The 27,830-nt window shown below is 42.9% G+C and overlaps 1 protein-coding gene across 2 annotated transcripts in view; it reads left to right on the top strand.

Moving 5' to 3' along the window:
• The window catches only part of COL14A1 (collagen type XIV alpha 1 chain), a 191,832-nt gene that overhangs the window by 30,548 nt on the left and 133,454 nt on the right, over positions 1-27,830 (top strand). The window contains exons 3-4 of one of the 2 annotated variants that reach the window (XM_040432000.1): positions 14,370-14,486; positions 25,908-26,051. The exons of the other annotated variant lie outside the window; for it this stretch is intronic. Coding sequence (XP_040287934.1) covers positions 14,370-14,486; positions 25,908-26,051 — 261 coding nt within the window. The remainder of the gene's footprint in view (positions 1-14,369; positions 14,487-25,907; positions 26,052-27,830) is intronic. 2 annotated transcript variants of the gene reach the window in all.

Here is a 27,830-nt window from a genome sequence, read left to right as displayed (position 1 = left end):
CCTCTACCTGCATGCATAAGTAAGGGGGCGTGTTCTCCCGAAACGTCGCGTGGCGGGGACGAGGTGTGAACGATGTCTGTCTCAGCGTCCCTCATGATGTACCATTTTATATTGGAATGAAGTAAAGAAATAAAAGAAACAAAAGGTTTTGTACCAGCGACTTGTGAGGATGACTTCTGTTGCTCGCTCACATACAATATTGGCACAATGAGGTAAAAGGAGCACACAAGTCTGCAAGCTTGAAAGACTGTTAGGCCCCTCGCAGATGAGCATGTGTGGATTAGGTCCGGATGGGTTTGCGAATGTGTTCAGTGAAAAATGTGCGATTTCGCAAGTCATTCAGTTTTGTCTGCGATCGCGTTCAGTTGTTTTTATCGCGCGGGTGCAATGCGATTTAATGCATTTTTCACGCACGTAATAAAAAAAACTGAAGGTTTACAAACAACATCTCTTAGCAACCATCAGTGAAAGACGCATCACATCCGCACTTGCGATGCAATTTTTTACGCAGCCCCATTCACTTCTATGGGGCCTGAGTTGCGTGAAAATCGCAGACTATAGAGCATGCTGCGATTTTCACGCAACGCGCAAGTGATGCGTGAAAACCAACGCACATGTACACAGCCCCATTGAAATAAATGGGTCCGGAATTCCGTGCGGGAGCAATGCGTTCTCATCACGCATTGCACCCGCGCGGAATACTCGCCCGTGTGAAAGGGGCCTAAGTGCTGGGTTAAGCAGAGCTCCTGGTGGGGACTTGTAATTGCTACAGGTGACTGACGGGCTTCATATTATACAGGCTTTGCCAGAGGTGAAAAATAGTTTAATGTATAGAACTCAGGGGGAGTCTTCTGCCATCTGCACATGGTATTGCAATATATATATATATATTCACATTCCACCTCAGGGGTACCTAAAAAGTCAAACCGGCTACTGAACATGCATACACTGCCTTACAGGGTCACACTAGAGAGTCCTTCAATGACCCCATGCTTGGAAAAAATTCTACTGTAGAATAATAGGCCTCAATGGTAGCAGAGAAAGACCTCACTTGGAGGTGATTCTGGAGCCAGTTAGTTGCCACCGATTGATAATATGTCTTGTATGTAAAATGATAACATAAAAGGTTACGATGCAATTAAAGTATGATCCACATTTTCTAGTGCACCCACTTAAAGGGAGTCTGTCTGGAGTTTTGACCATGTGAAAGCACTAGGTAGAGCAGGACAAAGATGCCTTTGGTGGAGCTTTATTATCCGGAGTATAGTGCATATGAAATGTTATTCTGCCAGCTTCTGCTTCTGCATGTGCACTAGAGGCAGAGCTTCACTGTAAAGTATTCTCTGCAGTGAGATGTTTCACCGCCCCTTCCCCATGCACAGAGATGGTGTGGCATGGAAAACGAAATATAACACCACAAAAATGTCTGACATAAAAGCTCGATTTAAACATTAGGTTATACATTATGTTCTGATAACACTTTCCCTTTAAACATACAAATATTGGACACAAATGTACAAGAAGGAGAGATGTCCTTCTCTGCCTGTATAATTGACTAAGGCCTCCTGCACACGACCGTAGGTGTCCTTTGGCATTTGCGGATCTGCAATACACGGGCACTGTTCCGTGTGCATTCCGCATCACGGATGCGAACCTATTCACTCCAATGGGTCCGGAGATGCGGAATGGTGCGGAAAGGAAGCACGGAACGGAACCCTACGGAAGCACTACGGAGTGCTTCCGTGGGGTTTCGTCCCGTACTTCCGTTCCGCAAAAAGATAGAACATGTCCTATCTTTTTGCGGAACGGGCGGATCGCAGACCCAATAAAGTGAATGGGTCCGAGATCCGCTGTTGCTGCCCCACGGTCGGTGTTCGCGCATTTTGCGGGCCCCAGCACGGCCACAGGGCGCACACGTTCATGTGCAGAAGGCCCAAGAGTTAAAGGCATTGTGTGATACTTGGCAAAAGTGCAAATTACCTATACCACTTACATGATACCATAGAGAGCAATTTTATGGATATACCTACTTGGTGCCCTCTATCTTTTAAAGGGGATGCCTCATGAAAAATATTCTACAGTTTTCAAACCAGCTCCTCGATCAGTTTTTTCCCCCCTTATTTCTTTGACCTGCTCACTGAGAAGGCCGCACATGCTCAGTTTCATCCTTCAACTACCCCCTGAGCTGTGATAGGGAGAGCTGAGACACGCCCCTGAGCTGTGATAGGAAGAGCTGAGACACGCCCTTGAGCTGTGATAGGGAGAGCTGAGACACGCCCCTGAGCTGTGATAGGGAGCGCTGAGACACGCCCCTGAGCTGTGTTAGGGAGAGCTGAGACACGCCCCCTGAGCTGTGATAGGGAGAGACGCCTCCTTAGCTGCAGCAGAAAAGACACTACCCTTAAGCTGTCAGCTTGATATAAATCTAGCAGAGCAATGAATGAAGAGATCTCTGGATCCATGTGAGATACAGGGCTGGTTCTAGCTTTGTTAGAAAGAGGTTGTCATAGACTATATGATGTCTGATTTTTATTTTTACATTAGACATGGGATAACTCCTTTAAGTTAAGGGAATCTGTTCTAGTATCAGAAGGTATTTTGGGATTGTATTGCACGGCCTGTATGCCTCTGATTGCATACATAGGCTTTATCTGTTGTGTTCATACACAAATGACCAAAAAAACAAGCAAAAAAACAAAAAAATCATATGTTCAAATGGATATTGCATTAGGAAAATAGAAGCACTACTGGGAAGAATATTTCCGTAATACAAAGCTCTGCTGGGACACCATAAGCCAGCACACAGAGTGCAAATGACTTCCCAGTACAGACCAACAGGGACTCTTACCCACCATACAGTATCTTTGTATGGGGCCTTAGGCCCCTTTCACACGGGCGAGTATTCCACGCGGATGCGATGCGTGAGTTGAACGCATTGCACCCGCACTGAATCCTGACCCATTCATTTCTATGGGGCTGTGCACACGAGTGGTGATTTTCACGCATCACTTGTGCGTTGCGTGAAAATCACAGCATGCTCCTCTTTGTGCGTTTTTCACGTAACGCAGGCCCCATAGAAATGAATGGGGTTGCGTGAAAATCACAAGCAAGTGAATACAATGCAAATAATAGCATTCTGAATACAGAATGCATAGTAAAATAGCGCTGGAGGGGTTAAAAAAAAAATAAAAAATAATTAAACACCTTAATCCACTTGCTCGCGCAGCCCGGCTTCTCTTCTGTCTTCTTTTTTGCTGTGTGCAGGAAAAGGACCTGTGGTGACGTCACTCCGGTCATCACATGGTCCGTCACATGATTTTTTACCATGGTGATGGATCATGTGATGGACCATGTGATGACAGGAGTGATGTCACCACAGGTCCTTTTCCTGCACACAGCAAAAAAGAAGACAGAAGAGAAGCCGGGCTGCGCGAGCAAGTGGATTAAGGTGAGTTTAATTATTATTTTTATTTTTTTTAACCCCTCCAGCGCTATTGTACTATGCATTCTGTATTAAGAATGCTATTATTTTCCCTTATAACCATGTTATAAGGGAAAATAATACAATCTACAGAATACCGATCCCAAGCCCGAACTTCTGTGAAGAAGTTCGGGTTTGGGTACCAAACATGCGCGATTTTTTTCACGCGAGTGCAAAACGCATTACAATGTTTTGCACTCGCGCGGAAAAATCGTGCATGTTCCCGCAACGCACCCGCACCTTTTCCCGCAACGCCCGTGTGAAAGAGGCCTTAAGCATAGATTTGAAAGTACAATGGACAGTTCCATACAACAGGGGTGTAGCAATGTGGCGCAGCTGGGGCATTTTCCCTGGGTCTAGTCAGGTAGAGCTGTAAAGGGAGGTGCAGGATGAGGGTCTCTGGAAGTCCTTCCTTCAACCTCCCTTTTCTGTCTGAACGGCAAAAGTTGCAACAGCTGGAGGTTCTTAATGGCTGTTATAACTTGATCCCAGCGGGAGCTCTTCCTGGACTGACAGAAAAGGGAGGGGAAGGAAGTGCAGAGAGTAGCTCAAATGCTGCGCAGGCTCTGCTCTCCATGGTTTCTGTCCACTCCTGGGATGTAGGTGTAACTTGTATACACAGATATAGAAAGCATTGCTGGAGCAAACTTTAATCTGACAATTACAACAAAAGCCACTGAAAGTCAAGCTAAAGTTTACTGCAATTGTATTATATAACATGTTAAATGTCAGGTAATGTATGTATTGTGTGTATGAGTATGTATTATGTATATAAGTGTATTATTATTATTATTATTTATTTTAAAGCTCCATTAATTCCCTGGCGCTGTACATCCAGTCGTGGTTACACAAATATAACAATACAATAAACAAGAAGCTATTAACAGACTGGTACAGTGGGGCCCATTAGAGCTTACAATCTATGCAATATATGTAGGCTCAGGAGAGCAGAATTGTGAATACAGCTCTAGATGAGAATTGTTATAAGAAATGACATTATACAGGATCTATATAAGATAAATGGAACAATGTACTATGTCGTGAACTATACTATATACTATACTATACTAAAAATTGGATCTAACGAGGAGAATTGTTACAGGACTATGTTATTTTATTACGGGTTAAACTTTTTCCAAAACCTGTTTTTACAGTAGGTGATTTGAGGTGACTGAACATCACCAGGAGTCTTCATGACATATTATTACAAGTGATAAATCATGCGTATCTTGGCACAGTGAGCGGTAATTCCCATACAGACAGGTTTCAATCAATAGGATTAAATAACAGATAAAAGTAAATTAAGTTATTACATTCTCTTGGTAGTAACTGGTTGAGGTGCGTTTTATTTTCTTACAGACCTGAATTCTGTGCCTCACAGGAGGTAGTTTACCAGAATTATCTAGTATCAGGGGATTATCACAATAGGTCTCTCTCAAAAATGATGCACTTCATAGACTACAATGGCTCTAAAATAGAGCAACTTTACAAAAGGTCCCTGCCCACCTCATACTCTACAGTAGAGCGGTCCCTGGACCATAAGAGCTTACAATCTACAGGAGAGGAGTCTCTACTGATAAGAAATTAGAGGAGAGAGGGCTATGCCCATAAGATCTTGCACTCTGCAGGAGAGAGATCCCTACTTATAACAGCTTACAATCTACAGGAGAGGTTTCTACCCATAAGAACTTGCACTCTACGAGAGAAAAGTTTATCAGCAGTTTTTGTGATACAGGGGTTAAATTTCAGTCAATTTGCAGACTGTCACTTTATGTTTGTCTACTCATGTAGAGCCCTTTTCACTGATTTCCTGATCTTAAAAACACTCATTATAGATAAATGTTATCAGACTGGTATAGACATGGTTTAAATGAGTGTTTATGAGATCACAAGATAAGAGATAAGGGCTATACAAGAGCCGTCATCTGACAGGACTCAGAGTAAACCGAAAGTGACTGCAAAACAGAAATGCAACACAAAAATTGCTGACAAATTTTAATAAGTACCAATTGCAAAAATGATTTTTAGCCCAAAATATGTAGAATGCAATAATAATTTTAAAAAAATGCCACTAAAAGTGTTCATAGCCTTTAAAGAAGGGAGTTTTCAATGAATGATTAAAACAGGAGAGGCGTTAGTAGCGAGTCTAATGGTCCAGTACAGCTTGTTCCACAGAATGGGTGCATCGTGGGAGAAGTCCTGCAAAAACAAAAATGAGATGAAATAAGAGAGGATGGGAGTTGTAAGTCATTAGCTAAGTGAAAAGCATGAGTGGGTTAGTAAATGGAGATAAGAGTGGAGATTTATGATGGTCAATGTTGGACTAGGGTTACTTGGGCCAACCAGAGAAAATTATTCTCAGGATCCGGACCCTATATCATCAATAGAGTCTAACAGGTTTTAAATAAAAAAAGAACACCCTAATGGCAAGTGATTGACTCCAAAGGCTGCCAAATGGGTATATGTCTCCTGGACCTTTGGGGCCTACTATAGTTCTAAAGCCTGGGCCCACCGGAGGATCATCTGGTACTCCTCTGGTGGGCCAGTCCAGCTCTGACGATTGCACAGAATTGTGGAGATTGTAGAAGTGTACTGAATTTAATTGTGTAAGAAACAAGTAACAGAGTGATGAGTGACAGAGAGCAGAGGCGTTAGTATAACTGCTAGACAGAAGGATCAGTCAGGCCACCACCCTCGTGATGGCCTGAAGCGGAGCCTGTGGAATCCCTGTTAGAAGTGCCTTCACAGCAGTTCAGAGTAGAAATAATTAGGTCCTAGATTAGTGTTTTAGCAGTGTCATTAGTATGGTAGTAATGGATATGACAGACATTTTTAGGTGAAGGTGACAGTAATTAACCTACTGTGGATTGAATGTGATGAAGAAATGACAAATAGGAGTCAACTAGAATTCCATGACTAAAAAAAACTTCCTACTGTTTTTTATATACAGCGACTAGGCATACTTATGTGTCTCCATGGTTACCAGGGGCGGATTGGCCATAGGCCTTACAGGGAAATTTTCTGTTGGGCTGATACCCAGGGGGCCGCCTGGGCCCTCCTTACGGCCGGCCAGTGGAAGTTTTTGAGGATGTATTTTGTTTCTGCTGGCAGTATTTTATGATGGACTGTGGTATTTGGCTCTGTTGATGTGGTATACTGTGCCACAATATGGTATTGCTGGCTCTGCCTTTCATCAATTTGGACCCGACTACAAAACGGGGTCACTTTTAGTATTTTTTCCATAGCCACTTTAAGCTCCCAGTCCGCCCCTGATGGTTACAGACTAAAAATAGTGTGTAGTCTGATTCTACAGTCATACATTACTTCTCTTTCATCTGCTCCCTCTTCTAATGTAGGTTAGAGTTAGTGTTGAGCGAAGCATTCGAAGTGGAATTCGGTCCGAAGTTTAGGAAAACTAGGGACAGTTCCGGGGTGATTATTCTGCGTTAGTTTTATTTATTTTTTCCTACATTTATTTATTCCTACATCAGCCGTAAACTAAGATATGCAATTCAATACCAATAAGATGGAAGCCTTTATTATTCTAGTGCCAACCAATATCATCCAGACTGCAGCCCTTAGAAGGTCCAGGTCTTAATGATGACCATCCTCATCTTCTGCTGGCTTTACTTCTTCCTAATTATCCTTCTTGGTCTCTATGTCCTAGAAAAGTCAGCAAGATGCAGACTGAGGAGGAGCTGGATGTTCATGATGACATATTCTCATCCATCTTAGATGATGTGGAAAAGGAGGAAAAGCAGATGGCAGAAGAAGGGCTCCCACCTGTAGGGCAGGATAGAGCTGGGTTTGGAGATGGCCCCTGTTTAATGGTACACTAAAGTTACAGCGCGGCTATTAACAATGAAGACCGGCTATACAATGCAGTCTTCATTATTAAATTAGCTGTGGGCTAATTGGCCATGCTGCAGTGAAGAACTGTATGGCCAATTAATATGGCCGCTCACTGTGACTGTACCCTAAGGCATAGTGTGCCTGGGTATACCTGATTTATAGCGATTCGTGACAAATTAATTTAGAATAAATCTAATTTCTTGGCTAACTTCGGCGAAGTTGCCAAGTTGAATTTTTGAAAACTTCGCTCATCTCTAGTTAGAGTTTTAGAAATAAGCAAAATTAGAGGAACTGAAGTTAAACATAACAGTGATCGGGGGTGTACACAGGTCTCATAGGGCCAGATAGCAAAACTGAGTATGGGCCCCTCTGCCCACCCAGTTGCAGAATGCAATGCCCTAGATTGCAGATTAATTTCCTTTTTTTTTTTATATTAAGCAGAAGAAAATATAATAAAAAAAATAACAAAGTCACACCTGGTCTCACCCACCCACATCAACTTTTGTCAGTAAAGTAAGGTGCTTCATACATATGGCACTCATTCTGAACACCAAATTTCTCAATGTATTCACGCCAGACAACTGGCATAAATACAATGATAAATCTCCTGCTTCCCATCTATTTCAAAACTGGCTGCCTTTAGCCACCACTAGGGGGAGCTCAGTACATAGGAATTCATACAGTTACTGTAATCTTCTGTTTCTACTGTGCTTCTCCTAGTGGCATGAAAACGCACGGGGAGATTTATCAAACTGGTGTAAAGTAGAACTGGCATAGTTGCCCCTAACAACCAAAGGAGCTCTGGAATCTGATTGGTTGCTATGGGCAACTAAGCCAGTTCTAGTTTACACCTGTTTGATAAATCACCCCCACAGTGGTTTTACAGCGGGAAGAGAAAAAAGGTGTTCAGCGCCTTGCCCCTTCTTCCTCAAACCTAATTGCAGCCTCGTGGTCTGCCTCCTTTGAAGGTGCACCACTGACGGTGATGACATAAAGTCTGTACAGTCAACGCGAATACTTCTGATGAGTTTAGTAGAGGGGTTGTCAAACAGGGCAACATTTCTTGAAAAGGTGCAGAGTGGTTTTAAAAAAAATAAGATACTTGGTCCCTTGACACTTGCATGGTCCCTGATGGTCTTTCCTTCCTGATCTGCTGAAAAATGGCAGGAGAGGCCTGCTTAGCAAATCATCTGCCATTTCCTTTGTGTCGAGACCAATGCAAACACTGCATCAGGTGCAGAAAATGTTGCTGCACTGGACAATCCCTGTAATGCTCATTTATGACATCTTATGGCGCTACTATGGAGGTTACATGAATCTGGTCTTCATATCTCCAGTCCCCTTGGCAGGCAATGAGCAATGGCAATTATCTTCTAATTTATTCCTATAATAAATACCATGAAGCAGAAACCAAACACCGAATCTCTCTGTAGATTTAATAACGCAATAAATATAAATCCTCAATGTCAGGCAGCAGCTGGAAAGGCAAACAGATCTTGTTAAATCGGTGAATTAATGAAGGAGATTTGTAAATTACCTTGACCACACAACTTGTATGACTTTTAGTTGTACTTTGTACAGCTCCAAATAAGTCTCGGGATGTCAAATATATTTCTATATTTGAACAATTTACAGGATGATGATACCACATACCGTGTTTTATGTGGTTTTTTAATGCTTTTCAGTCTCATCTTGGACCCAAATATTGTTTCATAAACCTTTCTGTAGTTTTAACAACCTCCAAACTAAACTAAAAGTATTTATGACATTGTGCGTAATGATATATGTGTTTTATTGTGTAGGCTTTATATGCTTTTTACAGTATGTGCACTTCGTTTTCTTCACGGAAGTTGAGAACCATCTGGATAACTGGTCTTCAAGTTGGGACACGATGTGAAATATCTTTGTCTTACTTCAAAGTAAATGTCTCAATACGTGTAAAATGTTGATGGGATCAATGGTGGACTTATCACTATTTTCTAACGTATCTATTAGTCTTATCTGATTGACCTGAGTGGTGTTTTTCAAATTCTTATGTGTACCTCAGAAGGGCGATCATATTGTGTTTTTATTTCTCTTATTCATATTTAATTCCGTTTATTATTATTTTGTCTTTTATACACAGGAAGCTAATTAGTTGCTTATTTAATTTACTTGTTTTACTTTGTTTTCACACTTTTTGTTACCACAAGAAATTAGCTTTTTCCCCACAGACACTAGGTGCCCTGTGACATAAAAAGACAAATCTACACAGGTTGGTGATTCAACAGAGTAAAACCGATTTTATTTTCCGTCTAGATGTATGTCTAAGGCTACTTTCGCAATCGCGTTTTGGGCAGATCCATCATGGATCTGCAAAAATGGATCCGTTACAATAATACAACCATCTGCATCCGTCATGAACGGATCCGTTTGTATTATCTGTAACATAGCCAAGACGGATCCGTCATGAACTCCATTGAAAGTCAACGGGGGACAGATCCGTTTTCTATTGTGCCAGATTGTGTCAGAGAAAACGGATCCGTCCCCATTGACTTACACTGTGTGCCTGTTTGGCTCCGCTTCGTCAGGCGGACAGCAAAGCGCTGCAGGCAGCGTTGTGGTGTCGGCCTCCAGAGCGGAATGGTGACTGATCGGAGGCAAACTGATGCATTCTGAGCGGATCCTTATTCATTCAGAACGCATGATCCATTTTGGACCGCTTGTGAGAGCCCTGATGGATCTCAGAAACGGAAAGCCAAAACCGTGGCCAGTGTGAAAGTAGCCTTAGTTTGTGTGTTTTTTATTATGTGCCAATGATGTTTTTTTTACAACATAACTAGATGTGGGCAAAAAACAAAACTATAAAATACAACTAATAGAATGTTTTTTATAAAGCTTTCCATTTACTTTTAAGTAACATTTTTTAATTTTGGAGCGACATTTGGTATATTTCTATACACTAGTTATGTGAAACTCTTGGCACATATCCCGTAGTCTCGAAACTCTACTCTAGTGCGTATACTGTATACTGTGGAAGCAAAATGTGTCTTTCTTCGTTCAGACAGGTGGACGGTGTCATTTGTCAGGTGTATTGGGTAGTGGTTTGTTCTTCATTGGTGATGGTTATTTCCTTGTTGTCATTGCTGTCTATTGTACTGTAATCTGTAGAACTGCATACCCAGATTAGATGATCGTTTAAATATAAAAATTTAAGTGACAGCTTATCAGTGTATGACATGTTCACACCATGAGAAAAAACAAAACAAAATTACACCGCTATACTCATCCAGTCTAAAACAAAACATGAAAGGGGTGTATGCGATTACAAAAAAAGTCTCTTTATTTTTTCCATAAACAGCGCCACTTTTGTCCATAGGTTGTAGTCGGTATTGCAGCTCATTTCCCTTAAAAGGGTTTTCCCATCACAGACAATGGGTGCATATATCGCTAGGATATGCCCCCATTGTCTGATAGGTGCGGGTCCCATCTCTGGACCCATAGAAATTAATGGGAGTGGTGGCCATGCAAGCGCGGTGCGCTCCCATTCACTTGTATAGGGAGAGCGCATGGCGGTGGCCGGACCTCGGAAAACCTTGGGTCCTCCAGCAACCACTCTCCCCGCTCCATTATCAGTTCTCTCTGGGACCCGCACCTATCAGACAATATAGCCTAGCGATGTGCCCCCATTGTCTGTGATATGAATACCCCTTTAAAAGGTGCCTTAGATGCAATATTACACACAACTCATCCAATACATCCATTGCATCAGGGAAAAAACAGACTTCTGTAATTGCATGCACCCTTTTAATTAATTTTTTTCTTCTATTTATTGATCCTTGATATTACTGAATTAGGTTCGGGACAAAAAAAAACTTCAGCATCAATTCTATAGCAAAAATCATACAATTCTGGCTGCCTGCAGCCACCACTAGGGGGAGCTTGCTGTGTACTGTGTTATTATTGAGTTTAATGTATTATCAGTATGCAGTTATCTCCTGCTATAAAGATATGTTAAGAAATGAATCCACATAAAATTTAGGATCTATTTAATAAAAAAAAAAAATGTGTTGTTCAGTGGTGGACATTTACATTCTATGTTTTTTTTAAACATTTTTTGAAAATAGTTTACGTAAATTTCTTAGTCGATAGAAAATACTAGCAGTGTCTACGAGTACAATGTTTGATCTTGCAGATGAAGAATGGAAAGTATTCAGATTCATTAACATAGACCATGCTATGAATTCATGGCCTTGGAGTGTCGTATTAATAATGGAATATTCCCCACAGCGTTATCATCTCAATAACATTAAATGCTATGAGGCACAGCTTACTGCTCACCTCGGCTCCATCGCTGCTGGAAATTCCTGTTTCATCTTGCCCAAAAACTTTATTAGAACTCCAAAAAAAAGTTACTTATTCATTTAAAATGATTAATAATTAATTTTGTCGCAAATTCTGATTACGGCAAGTAGAGTGTTCATTACGTAACATACCGTAATAATTATATAATGAAAATTACAGTTTTTTTTATATCTTAATATCGAAAAGGACGATCTGTAACAGGAGCCCAACTATGTCCTCTCCGGGGACAAGCATGCTAAAGCGGTAGACAAGGTGACTGCTAATTCCAATCACTTCAACTCCGTTTCCTTGGGTTTTAAAAAGTTCTATGAAAGACAATGAAAATCCTCCCCAAACTTCTGTAACTTTAAACAGGTTTTCCGAGATTACTATGGTATTGAACAGATACGCTCATCCAGGGGTGGACTGGAAACTTAAAGGGGTAGTCTCATCACAGACAATGGGGGCATATTGCTAGAATATGCCCCCATTGTCTTATAGATGAAGGTCCAAGCGGGGACGGAGCCCCGCAAAGTGATGGCCGGAGGACTCTGGTCCAGCCACCGCCAAGCGCTCTCTCCATAGAAGGGAATGGGAGCACACCGCGGATAACCGGCCACCACTCCCATTCACTTCTATGGGCTCAATAGAAATAGCCAAGCCAGCACTCGCCTATTTTCCGTGGCCCCATAGAAAATGAATAGAGGGAGGCTGCGCATGCGCAGTGCTCCCTCCACCACTTTCGGGGCTCCATTCTCGATACAGGTGCGGGTCCCAGTGGTGGGACCTCCACCTATAAAACAAAAGGGGGCATATCCTAGCAATAGGCCCCCATCGTCTGTACTGAGACAACCCCTTTAAAATGGCCCTGGAAAAAATACAAAAAGTTGCCCTGTTTTGTAGTTCAGTCTTACCTTCTTAATAACTCACCTGCCACCTTCAATAATAATAATCCTCCCGTTCTGTGTGCCAGTACAAAAAAATTCCCTCAGTGCCCCAGTTGAGCTAATGTCCCCATAGTGCCCCTATAATGTGTGCAAGTATAAAATAATGCCCCTAGTAAATGCCCACATAGTGCTCCTCTCCTCTTCCCCATAGTGCCCCCATAATGTGCCAGTATAAGATTCCCCCATAGTGTCCCCCAGAATGTGCCAGTATAAATGCCCCTTTTTAGTGCCCCCATATTGTGCCTATACAATATGCCCCCATAGTGTTCGTCCCCCCCTTCAACACCATAGTGTCCCCATAATGTGCCAGTATAAGATGCCCCATAGTGTCCCACATGATGTGCCAGTAATGCCCCCGTAGTGTCCCCCATGTGCCAGCAATGCCCCCAGTAGATGCCCCCATAGTGTCTCCATGTGCCAGCAATGCCCCTAGTAGATGCCCCATAGTGTCCCCCATGTGCCAGCAATGTCCCCAGTAGATGCCCCCATAGTGTCCCCAAGGATGGGCCAGTAGATGCCCCCATAGTGTCCCCCATGTGCCAGCCATGCCCCCAGTAGATACCCCTATAGTGTCCCCCATGTGCCAACAATGCCCCCAGCACGCCACAGAAAAAAAAACCACTTACCTCCACACTGTCAGCGATGTGATGCAGGCCTCTTCCGGCCTAGTGTCTGCAGCCTATCAGAGGAACATGGAAGGGAGACGCCTCTCCCTTGCCCTGCTGCAGTGTTCATCTGCATCGCTGTCCTTAGGACGGTGATACAGATGAATGTAGGGAGATGAGCGCTTCCACAATGAAAGCGCTCATCTCCCGCCACACCGGATCGGGATTCAGCCGGTAACACGGTTCTCCGATCCGACTCTAATTTTAACAACCGGATCTGGAGAACCGGAGGGAACCGGCTGAATCCCATGCCTGTCTAGGAGCAATGGGGGCATTGCCATTACACTTGGAGGCTCTGCTCTCTCTGCATCTGCCGCGCCCTCTGCACTTTGATTGACAGGACCAGGCAGTGTAACCGTCATCACACATGGTCCTGTCAATCAAAGTTGAGAGGGTGCAGCAGTTGCAGAGAGATCAGAACCTCTAGGTGTAACGGCAACGCCCCCGTTGCTCCTAGAGGCTAATTTGTATAGATTAAAACATCATCTTTCTCAGCAATGCGGGCACATATGAACATGGACATGTAACAGGCCAGCCAGTGTCATAGGTACAAAACTGCTGACAGATGCCCTTTGGCGTGTAAAATATAGTAAATGTGTCATGTCTCCAGAGGCCCTGCCTTCTCCACTTTTCCCCTCTAACTTTAAAAAAAAATCAACAGAAAAATGTAAAAAGTTGCAAAGTTTTGCGCAAAACCAGAAAGCTATACAAATATAGACACATGAGATGAAATCAACAGATTAAAATAGCTATTTTTATTTTATTTATTTAAACTCCTTTGTCTTAATCCTGTAAATTTATTAAATTGTTAAAAAAAACATCTTTTCTCCATTAACAACCAAATAGGTAAATAACTAAACTCCATTAGAGGTGACTGAATACCAGATGAAAATTTGGCTCATGCCTTTGAAAATGTCTGTGTTCTCGGTGTCGTTGACTAATGTTCTAACCTCTAACATGAATTGTCTTGTCTTAATTTAGCGGGACTGTCAGTGGTATGTCATGCGGGATCGTAGTCCAGTGGTGGTTATAATGTGGGTTTATATGGAAAACAATCTCCTTCCAGTTCATTAACTTATGTTTTTTTTTCAACTTTTTTAGTGACTCCACCAACAAAATTAAAGTACCATGTAGTAGCACAGGATAGTGTACAGATTTCATGGAAGGCCTCCAAAGATAAAATTAAAGGTTATAAACTGCTTGTGACCCCAAAATCAGGTAAATTATGATGTCAAATGAGGAAACTGCTATATTGTATAGTACACAATGCAAAATCTATCTACAGTACAGACCAAAAGTTTAGACACACCTTCTCATTCGAAGAGTTTTCTTTATTTTCATGACTATGAAGGCATCAAAACTATGAATTAACACATGTGGAATTATATACATAACAAACAAGTGTGAAACAACTGAAAATATGTCATATTCTAGGTTCTTCAAAGTAGCCACCTTTTGCTTTGATTACTGCTTTGCACACTCTTGGCATTCTCTTGATGAGCTTCAAGAGGTAGTCCCCTGAAATGGTTTTCACTTCACAGGTGTGCCCTGTCAGGTTTAATAAGTGGGATTTCTTGCCTTATAAATGGGGTTGGGACCATCAGTTGCGTTGAGGAGAAGTCAGGTGGATACACAGCTGATAGTCCTGAAAATAAAGAAAACTCTTTGAATGAGAAGGTGTGTCCAAACTTTTGGTCTGTACTGTATCTATTGTGGAGGTTCGCTCTGATAGGCAGGTTAGCGGACGCAGTATAGAGGCAACAACATGGGGCCAGATTTATCATTACTCTGACAGCTCACTCCACTTTAACATATGGCTAAAGTCAGTTTTAGCCAAGTCAGATTTATGATCGGCCCTTTAAGACTGTAATAAATGTGGTTTGACGGTAGCAGTTTATCCGTCAGTAAGCAGCTTTACAAAAGTCGCACATCTTTACAAAAAAGTTGCACGTTTTTATGAAAAAGTCGCATGTTCTATTAAAAAGTCTGGTCCTCACTGGAGTGAAATTGCGACTTTTTTGCGACTTTTTAAATAGTCCCAATAGTAAATCTGTCTAGAGATTCATTTACATAAGAAAACACGCCCACTTTCAGAAAACTGGCGAGCATAGTGCAGAGCAGAAAAAAGTCGCAAATTTGTGCGCAGTTTTAGCGTTTTGGACTTTTTTTGGGACTTTTTCACTCCATTATTCTGACCTGAGCTAATGATAAATCTGGCCCAAAGTCTTTAAATTAAACAGTTCAGTGTTATTCACACATTAAGGCCTCATGCACACGGCCGTTGTTTTGGTCCGCATCTGAGCCGCAGTTTTGGCAGCTCGGATGCGGACCCATTCACTTCAATGGGGCCGCAAAAGATGCGGACATCACTCCATGTGCTGTCCGCATCCGTAAGCTCCGTTCCGTGGTCCGCAAAAAAATATAACCTGTCCTATTCTTGTCCGCGTTTTGCAGACAAAAATAGGCAGTTATATCAATGGCTGTCCGTGCCGTTCCGCAAATTGCGGAATGCACACAGACGCCATCCGTGTTTTGCGGATCTGCGATTTGCGGACCGCAAAAAACACACAACGGTCGTGTGTATGAGGCCTAAGTAAGTGACAAAACAAAAAGTCAGTTTCAAGGAAAACAGTCACCTTGTGATTCTGGTGTTCGTTCACACCATGCAGCAAAGAAGAAGTCCTTGGACAAAGCAGAATCCACCTGCTTTCACACCAACAAGGTAGCAGGCCTTAATCCAGTCCCAAACTCCCAGGTCCCAACACAGAGACTGACAGAGCACCACTGTCAGAGAGTAGTAATCCAAACCACATGACAGTGCTGCCTGTGTTTTATAGCCCAAAACCAAGACCCAGCCTGGAACGTGGGGAGTAGTCACCCACCCAGCACTTTGCCTACTCCCAGTAAGAGCCGTCTCGGTGTTCTGTCGGAATACTATACCTCATCAGAATGCTATACCCTTGTCACTTCCGGTGACGCGGCCACACCGGAAGTGACGAGAATCAGTTGGAAGAGAGGGTCTGCGGCGCTGCGCAAGCGCAGATCCACGAGTAAGTCAAAATTATAGCACCACCGCGGGAGAAGCGCCCACCTAATGCGCATGCGCGAAACCGGCCGGAACACACTGCGCCTGCGCCCGGAGCCATGGCTGGGTAGGAGAGGGTGCGTACGCGCGGCTATATACTCCCGTCGGCCACACACATCAGGATTACACCGTGCGTGCGCACTCAGGGGTAGGTAGATTTGTCAGTGCAAAATGTTCCATCAGATCTCCCTACCCCTGAGTGCGCACGCGCGGACACACCTCTCCTACCCAGCTGTGGCTCCAGGCGCAGTGTGTCCCGGCCGGTTTCGCGCATGCGCATTAAGTGGGCGCTTCTCCCATGGCGGTGCTATAATTTTGACTTACCCGTGGATCTGCGCTGACAGAACACTGGATCAGCTATACAGCCATACTAAAATAGTAAAGTGTGAATCAGCATTAGCTGCCGCTGACACCTGAAAATACCGGCTCTTACTTCACTGAGGCCAGGAACCTCGGAGACACATACCTTCCGTCAACGACAGACCCTTGCGCCCTCCTACACTATCTATCTATCTATCTATCTATCTATCTATCTATCTATCTATCTATCTATCTATCTATCTATTATCTATCTATCTATCTAGATGAAAAAAGGGCAAAAAGCAACACACTGAAATAGATTGGGTGCAATCCCCCTGTGGGTCGATGACCAATATCCGCATTGTATAAAAAAAATCGGAAAAAGAGGCAGCACTACAAAAAATAAGTGTAAAAAAAAAGTGGATGTCTTTATTCACATATGTATCAGCAATGGAGCCTTTGTCAAGATCTCTACTCAATGGAGCCTTTGTCAAGATCTATCTATCTATCTATCTATCTATCTATGCTAAGGCTCACCACTGTAAAATGTTTAATGAGATGATATTTGTGCATTGTGAATCCCAAAAGGTGATCTATAGGAATTAAATAGTACTGGCAGTCTTTGGTTAGGTTACCAGGGAGATGGGCTGGCCCCACCCCCCGGTTAGGAGTAGGTGTAGAGGAAGGGCATGCATATATGAGCTGAAACTGAACACTGCCAGAGAAGCAACTGAACTGAGAGGCTACCCCGAGAGAAAGAGAACAGACATTTTGGTGGTTGAGGAGCACTAAGAAGGCTGTGCTGGACAGAGACAGTATGGTAAATGCACGGTTATGGCAATAGTCTTTACTGTTTGTGGAAAGGTTTAATTGCTTCCAGCGTCAACCACACTTTCAGATAGACTGGTCATCTGGATCTACATTCTGCACCTCTAAGCCCAGGAAGTGCAGAAAGTGTGAATGAGAGTAGAATTGTACCCTGTGGTTAATGTGGAAAGATTGCAAAGTGAACTTAAGTAGAGTTAGACTCAGGGAGGACTACTACTACCATCATTTCCAACTCCTATATACAACCTTTGGGTGAATTCTGCTGTGTTATATACCTCAGAACTGTGCCTATTGCTTGCATTTGTAATACAGCCTCCATCATGTTCTCAGTAAAGAGAGACTTTTTTTTATTCTAACCAAATGGGCCTAGTCATTGACTCTCACATCCATCTGCCAGCCCCCCTACTGCCCTCTTGACTTGCATCCATCTTCCTAACATCAAGGGTATCCCAGCCACCACCTGGAAGCAGCCCCCAAAAGTCCAGGAAGTGCCCCAAGGGGAGAAAGGGTGCGCCACTACGACCACTCTTGTCTTCCATGCTACTCCTTTCTTGGACCCTTTTCACATCAGATTTTCACACAAGTCCTAAAACTAGATAAAGATAACCGAATCAAACAAATGAGTCAAAATGATTAGACCAGGTCATATATTGAGAAAAATGATGCGATATCACATGTGAACAGCAAAAGTATGTAAACCTTTAGGATTAGCAGATATTTAAAGGTAAAATTAGAGTCAGGTGTTTTCTATTTATCTCATATACAGTATCTCACAGAAGTGAGTGCACCCCTCACATTTGTGTAAATATTTCATTATATCTTTTCATGGGACAGCACTGAAGATACAATGTACAGTAGTCAGTGTACGGCTTGTATAATAGTGTAAATTTTGTGTGCCCTCAAAGTAACTCCACCCACAGCCATTAATGTCTAAACCGCTGGCAACAAAAGTGAGTACACCCCCAGTGGCGTAGCGTGGGGGGGGGGACAGGGGGGCCTTTGCCCATGGCGCAAAATTTTAAGGGGTGCCAGCAGAGCTGCACCGCCAATTAGGCAAAGTGAGGTGGTCGCCTCAGGCGGCACGGCCCTGCTCACAAGTGGGGGGCGGCGGCAGGGCACAGGGAGATGAGCGCTTCTATTGCGGAAGCGCTCATCCCCATAGTCATCTGTATCGCCGTCCTCAGGACAGCGATACAGATGATTGTGTTGTGGCGGGGCAGGGGAGGGAGAGGTGTCTCCCTTCCCTGTTCCTCTGATAGGCTATCAGAGGCCAGTGCAGGCGGCGCGCGATGACATCATCGCGTCGCTTGAGCCATACAGCGTGGGACACAGGCCGGAAGAGGCCTGCATCGCTGCCATGGAGGTAAGTATAAGTGTTTATTTTTTTATATGGTATAATACTGGCTACTGGCACATGATTGGGGGGCCATCTATGGGGGCACTTCTCACTGGCACATGCACATGATTGGGGGGCATCTATGGGGTCACTTACTGGCACATTATTGGGGGCACTATCGGGGCATCTATGGGGGCACTTCTTACTGGCACATTATTGGGGGCATCTACTGAGTCCACAAAGAAGGAGTATTTTATATGGGGGGGCTCTGTATAGGGGCATTTTATACTGGGGCACATTATGGTGGGTACTATGGAGAAGGAGGGAGAGGAATACTATGGAGTCATCTACGGGGGCTCTAAGAAGGGGTATTTTATACTTTCAAATTATGGGGAAAACTGAGGGCATCTACTGGGGCACTATATATAAGGCATTTTATACTGGTACATTATGGGGGGCACTAGGAGGAAGGGGGGAGAGGAGCACTATGGTGACATTTACTGGGGGCACTATATAGGGGTATTTTATACTGGCACATTATGGGGGCACTATGGGGACATTAGCTCAACTGGGGGTATTAAAAGGGGGTATTTTTTGAACTGTCACATTATAAGGAGAATTATTACTACTGGAGGCATTATGGTGGTCTTTATTACTACTGGGGGTCTAGGGGGAACATGATTACTAGTATGGGCACTATGGGAGCATTATTACTTTTGGGGCACGGTGGGGACATGTTGGGGGCACTGTAGGAGCACTATTACTACCATGTGTGATCTAGCAGAGAATTATTACTATTGGTGGGACTTTTAGGAGCACTATTACTGTGGGGGCACCTTGGCACAGTATCAGCTTACCACAATGATTTTTGGGGGACATTATGTTTACACTATTAGTGTCAGGGGCACTATTTGCTGTTATTTTAGGGCACTGTGTGCCAATAATTATTGAAGGGCACTATCTGCATGGTACTAGTATTATCAGGGGGTTTATCTGTTTCTGCAGTATAGTATTGGGGAGCACAGCGGCACAGTATTGGTGGTGGTAGGATGATTTGTCCAGAAGATGGGAGGATGATGGAAAAGTAGTAAACTAAGATTTTTTTTGTCAAACTGCAGAGATGAGAAATGGCTGAAAAATGGTGGTCTGCTCTGAAAGGAGAAGATGAGGAAAGAGAACATCTACATCAAAGAGACGTCACTGGATGTAAGAGGTATGGGGCACTGTATTACCCTGTATGTTCTGTAGTGATGGGAGGGTGGATATAGAATTTGGCCCACACTGTAGCAGCCTGGCCCCAGACTTTAGGTCACACTGTGTGGGGCCTCACACCCATCTACTACATTATCTGTACACAGAGAGTTATCACTGTGTTATCTGTGGTGTTACGTATGACTGCAAGTGATATCTACTACATTATCTGTAAAAAGGGGCATGGTCACAGGTTGGGGGGCGCAAAATCTGGCTTGCCCCGGGTGCTGGACACCCACTCTACGCCACTGTACACCCCTAAGTGAAAATGGCCAAATTGTGCCCAAAGTGTCAATATTTTGTGTGGCCACCATTATTCTCCAGCACTGCCTTAACTCTCTTGGGCATGGAGTTCACTAGAGTTTCACAGGTTGCCACAGGTTCACAGACCAATTTGATGCAATGTGTGGCTTATGGTCTGAGCACTGACAGGCTGACTCTCCACCCCTGTACAGCCTCTGGATCTGAGCACGTGCACTCAATTTCTTTGGTCGACCACGGCGAGGCCTGTTCTGAGTAGAACCGGTCTTGTCCACCATGCTGCAGCTCAGTTTCAGGGTGTTGGCAATCTTCCTATAGCCTAGGCCAGTGATGGCGAACCTATGGCACAGGTGCCAGAGGCGGCACTCAGTGCCCTCTCTGTGGGCACCCGAACCCTGGAAGAAGTCCAAGGTGTAACACTATGCCTTAGACTTTTTCTGCCATTCATCAGCGCAGGGCATGCTATGAATGGCACAGACAGCTCACTGAATGTAGGCAGGCCATTATAGATAAATGATAAAGTACATGAAAGATATGTTATATTAGTATTCAGGGTAAATGGCCATGTTGGCACTTCGGAGATAAATAAGTGAGTTTTGGGTTGCAGTTTGGGCACTCGGTCTCTAAAAAGTTCACCATCACTGGCCTAGGCCATCTTTATGTAGAGCAACAATTCTTTTTTTCAAATCTCAGAGAGTTCTTTGCCATAAGGAGCCATGTTGAAATTCAAGGGACCAGTATGTGAGAGTGTGAGAGCGATAACACCAAATTTGACACACCTGACAAGTCACATAACACCAGGGAGGTAAAATGGCTAATTGGGCACAATTTGGCCATTTTCACTTAGGGGTGTACTCACTTTTGTTGCCAGATGATTTAGAGATTAATGGCTGTGTTGAGTTACTTTGAGGGCACCCCAAATTTACACTGTTATACAAGCCGTACACTGACTACTGTACATTGTATCTTCAGTGCTGTCCCATGAAAATATATAATGAAATATTTACACAAATGTGAGGGGTGCACTCACTTCTGTGAGATACTGTATATCTATCTAGTCTCCTCTCTCATATGTATCAATGTATTTATTTATTTCATTATCTATCTATCTATCTATCTATCTATTTATTATCTATCTATCTATCTATCTATCTATTATCTATCTATCTATTTATTATCTATCTATCTATTTATTTATCTATCTATCTATTATCTATCTATCTATCTATCATATATCTATCTAATACAAAATTTGTATAGTACTATCATTTTAAAGGGGTATTTCCATCTCAAACATTGGGGGCATATCACTAGGATGCCGCATATCGCTACGATGCCGCAAAGTGCCGGAGGGTGCACCATGCATGTACGGCTGCCCTCCTTTCATTCCTATGGGAGCACTGAGAATAGCTGAGCGCTGGCTTGGCTATTTCCGTCAGCCCCATAGAAATGAATGGAGAGGTGGCCACATTTGCGTAGAGCGCTTCCCATTCATTTCAATGGGACTTCCGAAAATTGCCGAGCGTGCCGCTTGGCTGTTTTCGGCACTCCCGTAGAAATGAACAGAGGGCAGCCATGCATGCACGTTGCGCCCTCCGGCACTTTTCAGGCTCAGTTCTAAGCATAGATGTGGGTCCCACATGTGGGACTTGCACCTATCAGACATTGGGGGCATATCCTAACGATATGCCCCCCAATGTCTTAGATGGGAATACCCCTTAAGCACACACCGATCACACCATCAGGTTCTCCCTCTCATTCTCATTCCAGTTTTCACAAGCCACTAAGAACTGAAGAATTCAGTGAAATAACCCAATGAAAATCTAATTTCAAATCTGTCTAGTGTGTGATATTGTTCGGTATCATTAGCTGTACCATAGATGAGACTGAGGGTGCAGCATTCCCAGACCAGCCATGTTCTCGGTGAAAACTACCAGTCAGAAAACACTAAAGCTACCCATGGACAAAATCTACCTTATTAACCCTCAGGGGTGGATTGGCCATAGACCTTACAGGGAAATTTCCCGGTGGGCCGATGCCCAGGCGGCTACCCAAGCTCTTCTGATGGCCTCAGTTGCCCTCCTGAACTCAACTGTATTACCGTCCTCAAGACGGTGATACATATCAATAGTGTGGAGAGGGCGGCAGTATTTTGTCCTGCACTGTGGTATTTGGTTCTGCTGGGGCAGTATTCTGCACTGTGGTATTTGGTTCTGCTGGGGCGGTATTCTGCATTGTGGTATTTGGTTCTGCTGGGGCGGTACTTTGTCCTGCACTGTGGTATTTGGTTCTTCTGGGGCGGTACTTTGTGCTGCACTGTGGTATTTGGTTCTGCTGGGGCGGTACTTTGTCCTGCACTGTGGTATTTGGTTCTGCTGGGGCGGTACTTTGTCCTGCACTGTGGTATTTGGTTCTGCTGGGGCGGTACTTTGTGCTGCACTGTGGTATTGCAGCCCCTGTCTACTTATGTTGCCCCTTCTTCTATCAATTTAGTCCTGCCTACAACATGGGGCCACTTTTATTTTATTTTTTCCAGGGCCACTTTAAGTTTCCAATCCACCCCTGTTACCCCCATTGTCTGCATCACCAGAACCTCCATACACATTAGACTGCTGATGAAATCAGATGAAAACCTATGAGATCTGTACCGTAGCCTTGTAGAGGTGGGCAGTAACGACCTGACAGATGATGAATGATGTCGGATATCTAGACATTTCCATGAACCAAGCAAAGCTTGAAATTGAACCTGGCACCTTTCTTATCTGCTGCTTTTACTAGCTGGATCTGTGTCCATAAAAACGTGGTGGGTCCCTGAGACACAATGGTAGATTGTTCCCAAAATGGCTTGTCTCACGTCTTAGGCAGCTGACATATGATGGGAACAATATCCCAGTTTATTCCTGTCCCCTCACACCATTCACTGTCATTGTTTTCATCTGAACACAAAACATCAGAGAATTCAGAATTTCTATGTTGTGGTCACAAAACAGAACAGAATGTTAAGTTCCCAATGTCAATCTGTAGGCAGAAAGGAAATGATATTATGTAGATGTCTATAACTGTGTTCTGTTTAAAAGGCCAGGTTACATGCCAGCCTCGGACAAAAAAAATAAATCGTTGCAGCAATAGGAATGCATTGGGGGCATCTTTATACGGGCAAAAAAAATTGCAGCTAGTTTTTGCCAGATGTGACATCAATAGCTAAAATTCTCATTACAGCCATGTGTAAGGAGAAGAAAAAGATCTTCTATAATGAAGCAGTGAGCTGAGATCATGTTTCCTCCATAATGTATCTGTACTGCTGAAGGGTGCATCCTTAGAATCATTTTTTCTTGTAGAACAGATTAATGACTGCCACCCAAGGGACTTACCACCAAGGCTACTTTCACACCTGCGTTCGGTGCGGATCCGTCTTGTATCTGCACAGACTGATCCACACTGATAATGCAAATGCTTGTATCCGTTCATAACGGATCTGTTTGCATTATTCATAAAAAAAAAAGTCTAAGTCAAAACGGATCCGTCTTGACTTACATTGAAAGTCAACGGGGGATGGATCCGTTTTCAATTACACCATATTGTGTCAGTGAAAACGGATCTGTCCCCATTGACTTAAATTGTAAGTCAAGACGGATCCGTTTGGCTCCGCATCGTCAGGTGGACACCAAAACGCTGCAAGCTGCGTTTTAGTGTCCGCCTCAAAAGCGGAACGGAGACCAAACGCAGCCAAATTGATGCATTCTGAGCGGATTCTTATCCATTCAGAATGCATTGGGGCTAAACTGTCCGTTTTGGGCCGCTTGTGAGATCCCTGATACGGATCTCACAAGCGGACCCAGAAATGGCAGTGTGAAAGTAGCCTAAAACTGCCACTAATGCTGCCTCCTATATACAGTAATATAACTACCATAATACTTTCCCCTATGTACAAGAATATAACTACTATAATACTTTCCCCTATGTACAAGAATATAATTGCTATAATACTGTCTCCTATGTATAAGAATATAATTACTATAATACTTTCCCCTATGTACAAGAATATAATTACTATAATACTGCCCCTATGTACAAGAATATAATTACTATAATACTGCTCCTATGTACAAGAACATAACTACTATAATACTGCTTCTATGTACAAGAATATAATTACTATAATACTGCCCCTATGTACAAGAACATAACTACTATAATACTGCTCCTATGTACAAGAATATAATTACTATAATACTGCCCCTATGTACAAGAATATAATTACTATAATACTGCTCCTATGTACAAGAACATAACTACTATAATACTGCTTCTATGTACAAGAATATAACTACTATAATACTGCCTCCTATGTACAAGAACATAACTACTATAATACTGCTTCTATGTACAAGAATATAACTACTATAATACTGCTCCTATGTACAAGAATATAACTACTATAATACTGCATCCTATGTACAAGAATATAACTACTATAATACTGCTTCTATGTACAAGAATATAACTACTATAATACTGCCTCCTATGTACAAGAACATAACTACTATAATACTGCCTCCTATGTACAAGAATATAACTACTATAATACTGCTCCTATGTACAAGAATATAACTACTGTAATACTGCTCCTATGTACAAGAATATAACTACTATAATACTGCCCCCTATGTACAAGAATATAACTACTATGATACTGCTCCTATGTACAAGACTATAACTACTATAATACTACTCCTATGTACAAGAATATAACTACTATAATACTGCTCCTATGTACAAGAATATAACTACTATAATACTGCTCATATGTACAGGAATATAACTACTATAATACTGCTCCTATGTACAAGAATATAACTACTATAATACTGCTCCTATGTACAAGAATATAACTACTATAATACTACTCCTATGTACAAGAATATAACTACTATAATACTGCCCCTATGTACAAGACTATAACTACTATAATACTGCTCTTATGTACAAGAATACAACTACTATAATACTGCCTCCTATGTACAAGAATATAACTACTATAATACTGCTCCTATGTACAAGAATATAACTACTATAATACTGCTCCTATGTACAAGAATATAACTACTATAATACTGCCTCCTATGTACAGGAATATAACTACTATAATACTGCTCCTATGTACAAGAATATAACTACTATAATACTGCTCCTATGTACAAGAATATAACTACTATAATACTGCTCCTATGTACAAGAATATAACTACTATAACACTGCCCCCTATGTACAAGAATATAACTACTATAATACTGCCTCCTATGTACAAGAATATAACTACTATAATAAGAATAGCAATATAAAACCCACAATAAAAGTTTAAAATGTCACATTTTACTGGCTTTTTAAATGAGGCTTCATAAATAGTATTATCAGCAGAAAACGATCCCCAATACTCTGGTACTCAGCTTTGTGGCCAGCGATTACCAATGACCCAAGGAGTATCCTTGCCGTGCGGTGTAAACAGATACAGTGATGCTGTCCTTTCATTTTTCCAGCATGATGACAGATGTCTGACTCAATGTCTTCTCATGTTCAGATGGGAGAACCAACCAACTAAATCTTCAAAACACAGCGACCCGAGCAGTCATCCAGAGACTTGATCCTGATCGCAGTTATGCCGTGCAGGTCATTGCATTTAATGAAGATGATGAAAGTGTGCCAGTGCGAGGAGAATTTAGAAGTAGGTAACCGTGACCTGATAAAATATACCCAAGAACCCAAGATCAGATCACAGTGACAGTAACTTTCAGTTATATCTACATGACTTACCGTAACACCGAATTCACTGTAATTAATATATCTCATTACCTTCATTTAGAAGGGTAAGTTGAAGCTTGAGGGCCCCATCATTGATGCATCATAGATAGTACTAGTCTTCCCATATGGGACCAAGGATCTTTGTGGACCCCTTCATGCTCCAGGGCGCGAATATGACCCCAGCGTCTGCCACATTGTATTTACACTCTTTTGTTAATGTGCACATTGGCCCAAATTTAGTAATCGTAAGGGCTTATTCACACGACCATAGGTCGCACATGCCCATGTTGAGGACCACAAATTGTGGTCCAAAGTGCATGGGCACCAGCCGTGTGAATCCCATATTGCGGCGCAGACCCATTGACATGCCACAATATATGGCAAAAGATAGGACATATCCTATCTTTTTCAGGAACGGAGGCATGGACCCAAAAGCCCATGGAAACGCTTCATAGTGCTTCCATGGGCTTCCAATCTGTGCCTCCGCACTGTATCTTGTGGATCCATTCAAGTCAATGGTCCACAATACGGGCATGGACTCCCTACAAATGTGTGAATGAGCCCTAAAGATTTTGTAAGCTTAGGCCGGCTGTGTAGACTTGTACCAGATTTGTCAAAGGTTGGATGATAAATCTGGTGCAGTGATAGACACTTTTTCTGACTACACCAAGTATTGGTCATCTTACTTTGTAACAGATTTTTATGCCATAATTGTAGTGCAATTTTGGTGCAGCATGGCACACCGTAAGCCCTGCCACTTGTTCATGTCATAAAAAGTGTAGAAAGCCTAGATGCACCAAATTGCACCAATTTGCACCACTTATTTTAGAGCTCATGCACACGGCCACAATTCGGAGTCCACAATCCGGAAGGTGCGGTGTGGAACGAAGGCATGGAAGCACTACGGAGTGTTTCTGTGGGGTTTCTGTCCGTAGGTCTGCACCGCAAAAAAGTAGTGAATGCACTATTTTTTCTCGGTGTGGACTGTCGGATGCGGATCGCGGACCCCATTCAAATAAATGGGTCCTGCCTTCGCATATGGCAGCCCTACGGTCGGTGCTCGTGCATTGCAGACCAGAATTAGCGGTCTGCAGCACAGGCCCGGCCGGTATATGTTCGTGTGCATGAGCCCATAGACAGATTTTTGGTAAATCTGGGCCATTGTTGTAGTTTTAGTTCAGTTGACTACTGCACAGTACAAGTTGCTGTTTGGGTCTAGCTTTATAAATCTGTCAGAGATTAAAGGGATTGTCCGGCCAATTTTTCTTTCATTTTTGTTTAAAGGATCAGACTGGCATAAAAAACAAAATAAGTGATACTCGCCCCTACTGATCCACCACCACTCCCTTTCCAATGATGATCAGGTCCATGCTGGTCTCTGCTTTCTGGTGCTTCTTGACATACAGAAAAAGCCCCTCAGCCAATCTCTGGTCACAGAGGTGACCTGCCAGAACCACTTTTCCTGTGTGCTGAGAAGCACCAGGAAGCAGAGACCAGCATGGACCTGGAAATCATTGAAATGTTAGATCTTGGGACCGCTGAGTAGAGGATCCACTACTTCCACTACATGACCACAACTCCATTCAAACTCTTTCTTGCCATGGCTGGTTGAGGGATCATGGTCCTCCTTTCTAGTGCTCAGTATGAGTTCCAATGATCAGACCTCAGTAGATACAGTAAGTGATTAGTCTTGGATCTTCAG

The sequence above is a fragment of the Bufo bufo genome, chromosome 5 (genome assembly GCF_905171765.1).
Source record: "Bufo bufo chromosome 5, aBufBuf1.1, whole genome shotgun sequence".
Lineage (NCBI taxonomy): Eukaryota > Metazoa > Chordata > Amphibia > Anura > Bufonidae > Bufo > Bufo bufo.
Note: the sequence above shows the minus strand (reverse complement) of the source record. Positions and strands in the feature narration are given on the sequence as shown.